General features: G+C 38.7%; 1 protein-coding gene across 1 annotated transcript in view; it reads left to right on the forward strand.

Moving 5' to 3' along the window:
* Positions 1–8,586: 8,586 nt before the first annotated feature.
* The window catches only part of SDHAF3 (succinate dehydrogenase complex assembly factor 3), a 70,367-nt gene continuing 65,088 nt past the window's right edge, over positions 8,587–13,865 (forward strand). The window contains exon 1 of the mRNA XM_030308000.1: positions 8,587–8,871. Within this exon, the coding sequence (XP_030163860.1) occupies positions 8,698–8,871 (174 nt within the window). The 5' untranslated portion in view covers positions 8,587–8,697. The remainder of the gene's footprint in view (positions 8,872–13,865) is intronic.

The raw sequence follows: 13,865 nt of genomic DNA on the forward strand, positions 1-13,865 counted from the left end.
TGCTTTTGATGCCTAACAACAATTAAGATGTACTTTCTCACACTAAATATCAACATGGGCACTGTTTTTAAAAGCATATTAAACATTCCGTTGTGTAAATATATCGTAATTTACTTAATCAGTTTCCTGATGTCGGACATTTAGATTTGATTCCGTTTTTTTACAATTATAAGCAATGCTTTGTACTTCAAATGTTAAGATAAAGACCAGAAAAACAGTATAGTCATTTGTTCCTGTTAATCCTTAGAAATGTGATAAAAGATATATTTTAAAAAGCTTCGAGGGGAGGGTGGGTGATGGGCATTGAGGAGGGCACCTGTTGGAATGAGCACTGGGTGTTGTATGGAAACCAATTTGACAATAAATTTCATATTTTTTTAAAAAAGCTGCAACTGGATTAGAAAAATAAAGGGATGCATGATGTTCTAGAAACTGTGAGGAATCCCTGAGAAAAGGAGAGTAGCTGGAATCTCCTTTAAAAAGAAAATTCAGCCCAAAAGGTATGCAGAAGAGTAGTGCCAGCAACAGATGAGAGTGATTCCAAGAACGGCCACTCCTGGGGAGATACAAGGCATGCAGGGAGGGTCCCGGCAGCTAAGAGGGTGATTAGTTAGGGTGCTACAGCAGGAACAGCCAGGTGTCTATCTGCAGGTGAGGGCAGTGAGTATGAGAGCTTGGATCACAGAGAGAGGTGAGTGCCCTTCTGTGGCTTGACAAGGACCCAAGGAGAAAGGAATTTCTACAAGTTGAAGACTGCCCACTGAGATACACAAACTGGCATGACAGCCTAGTGGCACATCCTTTCCACGCGCCTACTCCTACCGAAAATAGGTGGGCATTCAGTACTTAGTAGATTATCTGGCTTTTCCCTTGAATAAAGCAGAAGGAATAGAAACACTAATAAGGCATCTGAATATGAAAGTAAATCCCCAGTCAGAATCAGCCACATTTGAGGAGAACCAACATCAGGAAAGATAATGAACTTTAACTGAAGGACCTACACCTCAGGAAACAGTTAACAGACAAGCAGAACAGAGCTTTAGAATAAGTAGACTTTTGGATAGGAGTATTCAAGAAGAGAAGAGAGGATAGTGCATCATTAACCAAGAATAGTGAATGGGACAAAAAACTTAATGAATGAGCTGAAGGAAGATGAACACATCTGGAAAGTCAAGAAATTCTTCTAGAACAGAGAACCAGGGGCTATAAATATGGAAAGTAGAGATAAGTAACATTTTGGCATCCATCCAGTATAAATTCCAGAAGGCAATAGTGGAGATAAGAGAGGGGAGGTAAATTTTAAAGAAAAACAATAGTGTAGACTGTCCCAGAGTTTAAAAAAGTCATGTGCCCTCATTTTGAAATGAATCAAAATTAAACCAAAGCAAATCAAATAAACCCAAACTACCAAAAGCTTATTCCCAGATCCTGAAAGGAACTGAGGAAGAAGAAATGAAGTACAAAAGTGGTGGTGAGGCAAGAAACTAATAAAAATTAATGTTAAATTTAAATATGTATTGATTGTTAAGAACAAGTACTTTTAAGAGTACTTTTAATTGAACCCACAATTCCAGCTGATAACAACAGAGGACTTTGCAGAAGGTAGGCAGGGAGAGAAATAGAATCATGCCAATGTTCTGATCTTATTTAGAGGAGGACATAGCTACTGATTAACTTTACATGTTGTTGGAACAATGTAACATTATGGGTATGGGTTAAAAATGCAAGAGTCATAACCAGAAACACAGATATAGAATAAATCTTTCCAGTTAGTAGTTCAATAAAAGGAAACACAGTAGAAATAATCTGGAAATTGTGGTAAGTAGAAAAAAAATATGACAGCAGGGACTAGTTCAAAAAGGATCATTAAACACAATCAATATGAATAGGCTAAACTCATCTACTGAGAGTGGATTATAAACGTAAAATCTAGCTACAAATAATGAAGAGGGGACAAAAGAAAATGACAGATGATGGTTGACAATAAAAAGGTACCTGAAGCAAATGGTAACAAAAGGAAAGCAATTGTAACTATACATTAATATCAGACAAAATAGAATTAAGACAAAAATATTTAAAGGGTCCAGAGGAACTCATTTCTAAAAGGTACAAGAAGATATAACAATCATAAATCTTAGTATGTCAGACATAACTGACTTTAAAACTAACTTTTTTTTTAAAATTTTTTTTTTCAACGTTTTTTATTTATTTTTGGGACAGAGAGAGACAGAGCATGAACGGGGGAGGGGCAGAGAGAGAGGGAGACACAGAATCGGAAACAGGCTCCAGGCTCTGAGCCATCAGCCCAGAGCCTGACGCGGGGCTTGAACTCCCGGACCGCGAGATCGTGACCTGGCTGAAGTCGGACGCTTAACCGACTGCGCCACCCAGGCGCCCCAAAAACTAACTTTTTTTAAAAGTTTATTTGTTTATTTTGAGAGAGAGCAAGGGCAGGGGAGTGGCAGAGAGAGAGAGGGAGAGAGTGAATCCCAAGCAGGCTCTGTGCTGCCAGTGCAGAGTCCAACACGGGGCACGATCCCATGAACCCTGAGATGGTGACCTGAGCCGAAATCAAGAGGTGGACAGTTAATCAACTGAGCCACCCAGGTGCCCCTCAAACTAACTGTTATATGTAATCTATCATTTAAAATATAGAAAGCAAAAACAGATATAACCAGATAGACAAACCAACAAATCCACAATCATACTGGGCAACTCCGATGCTCTGCTTTTTGAAACTGAAAGATAAAGTAGGCAAAAACTTAAAAAATAGAGAATTCAAATAATGTAATTAAGCTTGTTCTGAAATATATTTCACATATACATTTTGTACCTACAAAATAGAAACAACATATTCTTTTTTCAATTTACTTTTTTTTTTTTTTTAAGTTTTTAATTTTACTTCCAGTATAGTTAACATACAGTGTTATATCAGGTTCAGGAGTACAATATAGTGATTCAGCGATTCTGTATATTTCTCAGTGCTCATCATGATAAGTGTACTCTTTAGATCTCTTCACCTATTTCACTCATCCCGCACTCCCCTCCCACTTCTGGTAACCACCCGTTTATTCTCTTTAGTTAAGAGTCTGTCTCTTGGTTTGTTTCTCTCTTCTTTTCCTTTGCTCATTTTTTTTTCTTAAATTCCACATATGAGTGAAATCATATGGTATTTGTCTTTCTCTGATTGTCTTATTTTGCTTAGAATTTTACTCTCCAGGTTCATCTGTGTTGTTGCAAAGTTTCATTCTTTTTTTTTTTAAGTTAATTTATTTATTTTGAGAGTGAAAGAGAGAGAATCCACTGTCAGTGCAGAACCTGATGCCAGGCTTGAACTCACGAACTGTGAGATCATGACTTGAACAAAACCAAGAGCTGGACATTCAATTGACTGAGCCATCCGGGTGCCCCAAGATTTCATTCTTTTTTAATGGCTAGGTAATATTCCATTGTGTGTGTGTGTGTGTGTGTGTGTGTGTACCACATCTTCTTTATTAATCTATTGATAGACACTGGGGCTGCTTTCATAATTTGGCTCTTGTTAAACAAGACTGCAATAAACAGGGCTGTGCATATCCCTTTGAATTAGTGTTTTTGTATTCTTTGGGTAGATACCCAGTTGTGGGACTACTGAATTATAGGGTAGATCGATTTTTAACTTTTTGAGGAACCTCCATACTGTTTTCCACAGTGGCTGCATCAGTTTGCATTCCCACCAACAGTGCATGAGAGTTCTTTATCTCCACATCCTCCCCAACACTTATTATTTCTTGTGAAAACAACATATTGTTTTAAGCATACTCAGAACCTCAAAAAATTGTGTGGAAGGCCCCCAGGAAATTTGAAGAAATTCCTTTTCTCTATAAGTTGATAAATTACAACTGATTCATTGACTATAATGCAGTAAAATTAGACAACAGTTATGAAAGAGAGGCAAAAATCAATTTTTACATCAACTAAATAGCTTTTGGGAAAGGAAGAAATATGTGTAAGTGATGAACTATTGCATATGAAACTCACAGTGTATGGCCAAAGCAGCAATCATTCTTAATGTTTGCTTTCTATATTAGTATTAGCTTTTAAAAAATTTCATGTGGGGCACCTGGGTGGCTTAGTCGGTTAAGCGTCCAACTTCGGCTGAGGTCATGGTCTCACAGTTTGTGGGTTCAAGCCCTGCATCAGGCTCTGTGCTGGCAGCTCAGAGCCTGGGGCCTGCTTTGGATTCTGTGTTTCCCTCTCTCTCTGCCCCTTCCTTGCTCATGCTCTGTGTCTCTCTCAAAAGTAAATAAACTCAAAAGTTTACTCAAAAGTAAATAAACATTAAAAAAAATAAAATAAAAAGTTTATTATTATTTTTTTTCTGTGTAAGATATTTTCACTGCTCAAAACGATAGCAAAGTATCAACTTAGGAACATGTCACTTCCATTCCTATCTCTCTGCCTGATCCTCACCCAAACTCATCCCTGTAGGTAACTTAAAAAAAAAAAAATCAGTCTTTGGTTTATCTTTTTGCACAATGAGGGAAATATTATATATGTTCTTTTTCCATTCTCTTTTATGCAAGAATCTTGCCTACTGTATCAGATGTTTTCCTATTAGCTAAGGTATTGGATTTTGTGTTCAGAAATCCATTGATTTTTTTTTTATTATTATTTTAAAATCAGAAATGGGTGTTGAATTTGTCAAATATTTTCCAGCTTTTTCCAGCTTCTATGGCAATGGTCAGTTTTTTTCTCCTTAGAAAAAATTAGTATCGTTAGTACCTTAAATTATTATACATGACAATTTATCTCAACTTTGGTTGATTTTCCATCCTTATTTATCAATAATTGTAAACATTTAAAACATTCCTTATAGTTAGATCTTTCTCTCCAGGTATAAACACATTTAGTTCCTCTTTGATATTTCTTGTGTAACATGTTTCAGAAACTTAGAAATATACCAAATGAAGACTAATATGTTTTCCAAAGTGACTTTCAAAGAATAGACTTTCCATGAATTTATTTGCTTCTCTCATTCCTGAACTGTTATGTTTAAGTTTGAAAGTTTGGCTTTCAAGATGATCTGCTTTGTTACCATTGCATTTCAGTAGTTAGAGATACTCAGCTACCAAGTAAAAATGTTTAAAGAAGTCTTTCCTCTTACATTTTCTCCTCCACGTAGTGATGTTCCTATTAGGGACTCGAAGGTAAAGCAGAAAATGAGAGAACATTTCTGATGTTGTTTGGGGGACTACAGGTAATTACCACTGTTAAATCTAGCTTGTTCATCTCTCCAGGCCTCTAAGCATATGAAAGTTGTTTGGACCAAAGATATATCTTGTTCCAGGCATTTAACTTTTCATTATTTTTGAAGATTGAAAATTTGGCATTTAGTAGCCATAAATTAAAAACTGAGCCACATGTGCAACCAAATCCAAGCCTGAGGTCATGTTTCCGCAACTAATGGCACAAAGCAGTTTCCAAATCTTTTCTCACTAGCCTCTCCGATTCACCAACCCTTTCTCATTCTGCTGTAGAGGAAAAGGGTTTAACATTATTTGCAAGTAAGAATTATTTTCAACATGTCAAGGTAAAGACTGGGGCACACTACAAAGTAATAATGCAGTATGCTCCTCACAGGTGTTTTCTTTCTCCTTCTTTCAGTTAATTTTTTCTTATTCATTGATTTTTCCCTACCTCCTTTGTCCTCACAGTTGTCTGTTTGTCAAAAAACTTCTCTAGCAGCTTCTTCTATCTTTTTTTGTGTGGGAGTTCTGTACAAATTCCACACTGCATACTTCAATTGCTGGGTATACTGTGGTTGTTATAGTTTGTGTACCCTGGAAGGCTTAGGGGATGTGTTCCACATAGAGTTTTGAGGAGTTTCCCCTTTCTCTTAAAAGTCTTTTCAAAGCAATTATTCCAGAATGGATTATGTGTCTGCTTCTACCTGCACAAAAAAATTTTGAAGGGAATCCGGGAGAAATCATGATTAGGTCATAGATTTGGAAAGTACTGAAAATTGCCTAACCCAGCATTTGACATGTAAGAAAATCCAGGCACAGAGTGGTTGTGTGACTTGCTTAAAAACACACAGGAAATGGGGCGCCTGGGTGGCTCAGTCAGTTGAGCGGCCGACTTCGGCTCAGGTCACAATCTCGCGGTCCGTGAGTTCGAGCCCCGTGTCGGGCTCTGTGCTGACAGTCTGGAGCCTGTTTCGGATTCTGTGTCTCCCTCTCTCTGACCCTCCCCCGTTCATGCTCTGTCTCTCTCTGTCTCAAAAATAAATAAACGTTAAAAAAAAATAAACAAAAAACACACAGGAAAAAGGAACACATGGAGAAAGGATAAAGGAAAGGCCTGCATGTGTTCTGATCTGGATTAGTGACCAGGAATACAACTCAGATCTTACTTTCAATTCATGGCTGTTTTGACCACAAGAGGAAAACTGGTCAGCCTAAATTGGAAGGTCAAGGAAACAGAGAAAGTTTTGTCCTCAAAACATACCTCACTGTCCAGCTCTTTGTAGAAAAATAATAATAATAAAAAAAAGGTCCTCTATCATTATAGATGTTATTGCTTGATTCCGCTTCCCAAGGCCTAACCACTATGTCTTGGCTTCTTTTTCACCCATCATTTGCCATTTCTGAGTATTGATTGCCCAATGTTCTGTGGACCTTTTCCACTCCCTTTAGGCTGAATTAAATCTTTTATTGTTATTTTTTATTAATTCATTGGCAGAATGCTTTTTCCACACTCTAATAAGAGCTTTGGCTCTGAAAGAAGTATTTATTATACATGTAATTTAGCCCCAAAGGAAACCAGAAAAAAAGCAAACTGGAACAAGAAATTAATTTTCAATTTATAGGGATATTAACAGATGAAGTATGGTTAAAAAAAATTCCTGAAGTAAAATAACCACACTGCCATTCAATCCTTGCCATTAATGTGGTTTGTCATAATACCAAATTAAATCCATTTTTTAAAAATGTTCTGTGCTCTTTTAAACAAATATTTTTTTCTAAATTTTAAGCAGAAGGAAAACGTCCATTCAAGGTAATCAATATTAGAGTACTTACTATTCGTCAGGCACTGTGGTCGGCCCTGAAAAGGATTCTAAAATGAATAAGTCCTTGCCCTTGTTAGCCTGTGCATGTCTTCTTTGTCTTTCAAAACGTCTTTGCACAGAAAAAAGTCTGTGAGGGAATCACACAAATTCCTACACTGCCCCTTCATCACTAGGTCATATGAGTCCCTTGACACCCTCAAAATCAGAAAATGCCTGCCCTCATGGAATTTGTATTCTGGGGTATGTGTAGGGGGGAAAAGACAATAAGCAAATAAGCAAAATTTGTGTTTTAGAGAAAAACAGAGAGGGGCTCAGGGAGTTCTTGGCATGGTAATGTTGCAATTTCAAATACAGACGCCAGGGAGGGTCTTAGAAGGGGACCTGAAGTAATGAGCTGAGTGAAATGAAGATGTTAGACAAGAAGACATCTACAGGGGAGAGCATTTTTGGCACAGGAAACACCAAGTGCCAAGGCCCTCAGTTAGGCGTGTGCCTGGCCTGTTCAAAGATGAACTAGGAGGTAAATGACCAGTATGGCTGGAACTGGCCAACTAGGGAGAGAGCAGTAGGAGAAAATTTAGAGAGCTAAGAAGTGGAGAGACTTTGGGTTTTTCTGGAGTATTTTGTTGAGCAGAGGAGTAACATGATCTAATTTACAGTTTAGGTGGATCATGACCAAAGTTGATAATGGCCAGAAGCAGGAATACAAGAAGCTACCACAATATTAGGAGGTATTGACTGGAGAGAGAGACGGTTGTAATGGAGAGTATTGTGAGAAATGGTCGAATTTGGCACACATTTTGTTGGTGGAGTTACCAGGATTTGCTGAAGAATCAAAGGTGTGATGGGTCTGAATGAGGCCAAGTTGCTGCCAGCTTTGGAAACCAGTCACATTCTCAGTATCATCTTTGCAAAAGGTGGAGATTTTTAAACGTCCTGATTTTACGTTTTCATCTCAGACTATCTATTCAGCATCTCCAGGATCGTGGCCCTGGAAATAATACACTTAAATGTTTTTCTGTGATTTTTCAGCCAATTTGACTGGAGCTAATGAAACCTGGTGGTTTAGGGCTCACTTGAAAGAGGCTACATTCAGGGCACAAATTGCGAGCACATTGCTGTGCAAAGTATGTGGGTAGGTGGTCTCGTGAATGTACATATTAATCCTAGTCCCTCTCTGATCCCTCTCGGAGAAGAGAAACACTGAAGACACCTGAAGTGGGTCGATCCAACCACGGAAGGCTTCCTGGAGGGGCCCGACTTTGAAAAAAGCTTTCCCAGGCCTGTATCCGAGGGTAAGAAGAATAGAAAGGAGAGTGTGGCGTGACTGAGGGGTAACAAAAGGCCCACGCCAGAACTCCGTTTGGCTGCCATTCTCCCGGGAACAAATTGGGCTTCAGTAACCGCGCCAAAGGTGTATCTCCACTAAGGCCACGCCTCCTCCAGGCAAGGACCCGCCCATTTCCCCGTCCGCCACTGCGGCTCAGGTTTCCGGAAGGTCCTGATTTTAGAGCGGACCAAACCGGATGAAGGTCGCGCGCCCTCTTCCGCTTGTGTGCCGGTTCACAAAGACCCCTCTTCTAAGTGGGGTGGGTACGCGTCGTCCTTTTGCGCAGGCGCGCGGTGTGAGGTCCACGCTCACCTCTATGCCGGCAGGGCACGTCTTGCGGGTCCGCGCCTTGTATCGGCGCATCTTGCTGCTGCACCGGGGTCTGCCCCCAGACCTTAAAGCCCTTGGTGACCAGTACGTGAAGGACGAGTTTAGGAGGCATAAGACCGTTGGTTCTGACGAGGCCCAGCGTTTCTTGCAGGAATGGGAGGCAAGTGAATGCCACCTTTTCTTTGCCCCAGACCCTCAAAGGTGTCCCGGTTTGTCCCCGTGAGAGACCTCCTGTCCCTGCTGGTTTCCCGCGGGCTCCACGCAGGATCGAACAGCGGCAGCCTGTTGCGTTTGAATTAAACAGCGCAAAGCTGTTCAAACAGTACTTCCCAAAGTTACATCACCTGCGGGTCTATTTCTGCCACCGGTTCCTGGCAGGAGCAGATCCCGTTATATCAGCGTCTCCAAAACAATTCGTCTTGAGCTCATTCCCATGCCAGGCTCTGGAGGAATGAGGATGGGAGGTTACAAAATTGAATAAATCACCGTCAAGCAGCTTGTTGCCTCTCCAGTACCTTGCACGTAGCAAGCGCCTATTAATAAATTAATGGTTTTCTCGTAACGTAGTTTTCAGACTTAGAGGCTTGTTTCCATACTGTTTTCTAAATGTCCGTGCCCTTTCTCGGGTCTTAATAATGTTCTCAGTTGACTGTAACATACCGGATACAACTGCAAGCAGTGGAGGAGAAAAATGCTCAGAGTTAGGTGAAAGTTGATTTCTCGGGAATTTCAAGTTTCGTTACTTTGTTGCATGCTGTACTGTACCATTGCATTAAATCTCAGACACGTGCATTGGGGATTAGCCCTTTGACTTCCCATCCCTTTTTTAGAGTAAGGCTATTTAGAATATTTCGTGGGGTTAGGGGCCTAGCATAATTGCCTTAGTTATGATTTGCAAATATCAATAAATGAATGGATTGGGAGTTAGAATGTCATCTCAGGTATTTGAAAGCATGAAACAGTGTTAGTAAAAGAACAGAGGTAAATGATTCTTTGAAAGCTTAAAAAGTTGATGGCCAAATTGATGTCGGGGTTTTTTTTTTTAATTATAAAGATTATGGTTTGAGTGAACACAGAACGTTTTCACTGAATCTCAGAATTCTTGATTGTAGTTTGCAAGATGGTTATTTAGACAATGGTGAAATTTAGAACTTTTATAAAAATCATGTGTGTTGGAGGTAATTAGACTGCATGGAGCCAGGGAAGTTGAATCTTAAATGCAAATTGCTTTCTTTTAATATGGTAACTTGGTCTTGGAGCCAGAACTGGATTCAGATTCAGGTTCTGGAATTTATTAAATTTCACATCGCTTAATTTTTCCTAGTCTTATTTTCTTATCTGTAAAATAATAACAGTGTTATGCACCTCTAAATTAATGTCTGTAAATTTATTTATAAGCACTTTTTAAATTGCTAATTGCAGTGAATCTGTAAGAAATTAGGGTGTTTAAGTGACATTTTTAAAGCTAAGTCAGTTTGTGACAGGACAGAAAGGAGAATCTAGCACTGTGCTGAGAATATATAAGGGCACTTTGAGAGGTCCTACAGTGTAAGAACTTGGAAGTTTTTTAGCAAGAGTAAAAATCAGAATAAATTGATAATAGGCTGGAGGAGAGAGGCATAAAAAATAGAAACACCAGGTAAATAAAAAATGTGTTGATCAACCTAGGAGGCTTGGTATCAGGAATTCAGCCTTTTTAAAAAAAAAAAAACCTGTCGAAATAATCTTAGGCTTACAGAAGAGTTTCAGAGACAGTACTGAGTTCCCATATATTCTATATCCAGCTTCCCCTTACATTAAATTAACATTGTACATAACCATGGTGCAGTTATCAAAATAAGAATGTAACATTAAAAAAATAAGGAAATTAACATTGCCACAGTGATGTTAACTACAGGCCTTATTCACATTTTGCCAGTATATCTCCTAATGCTCTTGTTCTGTTGCAGGATCCAATCCAGGATCCCACATTGCATTTAGTCATCCTGTCTCCTTAATTTTCTCTCGTCTGTGACAGTTCTTCAATCTTTTATCTTTCATGTGTTTGACACTTTTTTGAAAAATGTTGGTAAGTTGTTTTGTAGAATATCTCTCAGTCTGGGTTTGCCTGATTTTTTTCCCCTCATGATTAGATTGATGTTGTGCGTTAGTGGGAGGGTGATACCGTAACAGTGATGAGTTTTCCTCAACACATCATATCAGAGGGCACGTCATATCAACATGACTTATTGTTTGTGATGTTAACTGTGGTCGCTTGGTTAAAGTGATTATCTGCCAAGTTTCTCCACTGTAAAGTTATTATTTTCCCTTTTGAAATTACTGTATCTATTGGGGGATACTCTGAAGATATACAAATATTTTGTTTCTCCTTAAAGTTTGCCAGTTACTTTAGCATTCATCGATGGATCTTGCCATTGAGTTCTCATTGTGATTTTTCTATTGCCCTCATTCCCTCTGAATTTATTTCTTGGAATGTTTCTGTGGGTAAGCCTTGTCCCTTCTTCCCCATTATTGATCTAGCATTTTCATTTATTTTTTTGGAATGAAGAAAAGTGTATTTTAATGTGGCTAGGGCCCTGTAATTAATGAGTTCGCAGCTGGGTAAAGATTAGTTTAAACCTAGTGATCTAACTATTTGGGTAAAGTAATAATTCTCACAGTTTCAAGGCAGCTCAGTCTTTCTCAAGTCTGGGAGTTAGAAGGGGGGTAGGGTGGATTCTGCCAAGAGAGGTAGTTTTTCTTTTCCAAGGATGAAGACTAGAGAAGATTCTAATGACTTGGAGGGGAATAGAACTTGGCTAGCACAGTGATACCAACAAGTGATATCCTTCAGCCTTCTGGGCTTTTTTTCTCTCCTATGTGTTCTTCAAAATATCTGATTTATGATTATGTTATATATGATGCTACTATTTATGGCATGGGTTTCTGTTGTTTTGGTTAATGATGATTACATATTTGGCACGCATAAGTATTACTAGCTTGATGCTTATGTTTATGCCAAGCTAATTAAGAGTAACACAGTTGTAGACTTACTGTTCTTTGTGGACTTTGGATTTTGATATTCTCTCATATATTTCTAAAATTACTTAAGAACTTGAATGTATTCTGAATTTGCTTTACTTTAAAGGGTAAACTTGGGTATGGGTACCACTGGGGAAAAGAGAAAGGAAGGATCAGGCATATTAGAGGTCCCAGCATTAGGAGGAAAGTTCTCTGTTCCTTTCGTTTGTAATCATGGAAAACTGGCAAATGATAGAGCGAATTCAGCTGGGGAACTTTCTGTTCAAGGACCACTTAGGGGAAGGTAGGAGGAAAGTATTTCATGTTTTCTAAGGATAAAAATGTATATGCTTACATACAGAGAAAATAGTGAATTTATATAATATCTTACCATAAGAGAAAAAAAAATGTAGGTTCAGGAAGAGTTGTTGGGAATCTGTTAGGGAGAATGTGTGTTGTAATCTTACCTCAGATCTTTTAGGAGGCAACTCTTAGCAGTGGAATTGGGGCTGGGTAGATGAGGGGTCTTACTTATTATTGCATTTTTAAAGTTCTAACTGCTCAGTTTTGAAGATTAACTGATTTAGGTAATACTTTCCTTTTTTTCCCCCTCTCTGTCTGCCCTGTTGTTGTGGCGAGAAGGACTATTCACCACTTATTTTCTGGGAAATCAGAATAAACGTTGAAGATTAAATAGCAAGTAAAACATGGTTGTTATAGAATGTGAGATGAAGAGTGATAAACTGCTGTCAGGACTCACTCTGAACAGACTCTGTGTGTTTAATTTTTCCTTTTCTGCCCCATTTGTTTATGTACATTGTTTTCTTGTCAGGTTTCTTTGTTTTTCCTAAGTAGCTGTTTTGCTCTGAGTCTGTTGGAATATGTTTATAGTAGAGGTTATTTCTGGAAAGAAGTTGTTTCTTTTTGCTTACACATTCTATAAGTAGTTATCGATCACATTATCGATCACAATATCGATCTTATTATTGCCAGGCAAAGTGCTAGGCATTGTGGCACACAAAAATGAATAATAATTGTATTTTATTTTCATGGTGTCCAAAATTTAGTAGCGTATATTAGACAATTGTAATACAGTAGAGAGGCGCCTCAGTGGCTCAGTCGGTTGAGCATCTGACTTTAGCTCAGGTCACGATCTCATGGTTTGGTTCATGGGTTCGAGCCCTGCATCAGGCTCACTGCTGTAAGCACAGAGTGCGCTTCAGATCCTCTGTCTCCCCCTTCTCTGCCCCTCCCCTGCTCACTCTGTCTCTCAAAAATAAATAAACATTAAAAAAATTCTAATACAGTATGAAAGTGTCTGTTAAATGCGATGGGAGCAAGTAGGGAGTGGAGACGGTTGAGGGCCACATATAATGTCTAGTTGAGTCTTGAGCAAGTCAAAGTTACCATGTCAAGAAAAAGACTTTCTCAAAAGTGGGAATAACATATACAGAGGTATTGAGGTCAGAAACAGTATGACTTTTTCTAGGATTTGCAGCGATGTATTTAGAATTTAGTGTCATATATGAGAGATTAGGAAGAGATAAAGTTAGAGAGGTAGCAAGAGCCAGGATATTCTCCTAAGGATTTTAGGAGTCCCTGAATTTTAGGATTATTTGGAATTCCTGAAAGATTTTAAGCAGTGGTGAAATGATTGGAATTATATTCTAGAAAGATCACTTTAGCAGCAATATAAAGGAATGATGAAGGATGAGTCAGATTGAAGGTAGGGAGTATTATTAGGAGAGATGTTGTAATCCCAAATATATATGTGCCCGAACAAAGACAGGTGTTGAGAATGGGGAGTATGGATTTAAGTGTTATCCTTTATAATGTAGAATGGGACTTGACTTGGTGACTGATGGAAGATTAATGAAAGAAGAGGAAATAGAATGGATAACTCTCAGGTTTTCGAACATGATACCAGTAACCAGAGTAGGTCTGTAGAAAGGGCAGATGAAGAATGAGTACAGTATGGTACGTTTTGTGTTAAGCATTTTGGTGGGACAGTCAGGTGGAAATGTTCTGAGGTATAAGTCTCATACTTAGGAGACAGGTTGTGGCTGGAGATAGAGAATTGGAATTCATTATCTGTAGTTAGCTGGTCGTTCAAAGGTATGGTTGAAAGTGCCCAGGTTGGGTAAAACCTGGGCG

The sequence above is a fragment of the Lynx canadensis genome, chromosome A2, assembly GCF_007474595.2.
Source record: "Lynx canadensis isolate LIC74 chromosome A2, mLynCan4.pri.v2, whole genome shotgun sequence".
NCBI lineage: Eukaryota > Metazoa > Chordata > Mammalia > Carnivora > Felidae > Lynx > Lynx canadensis.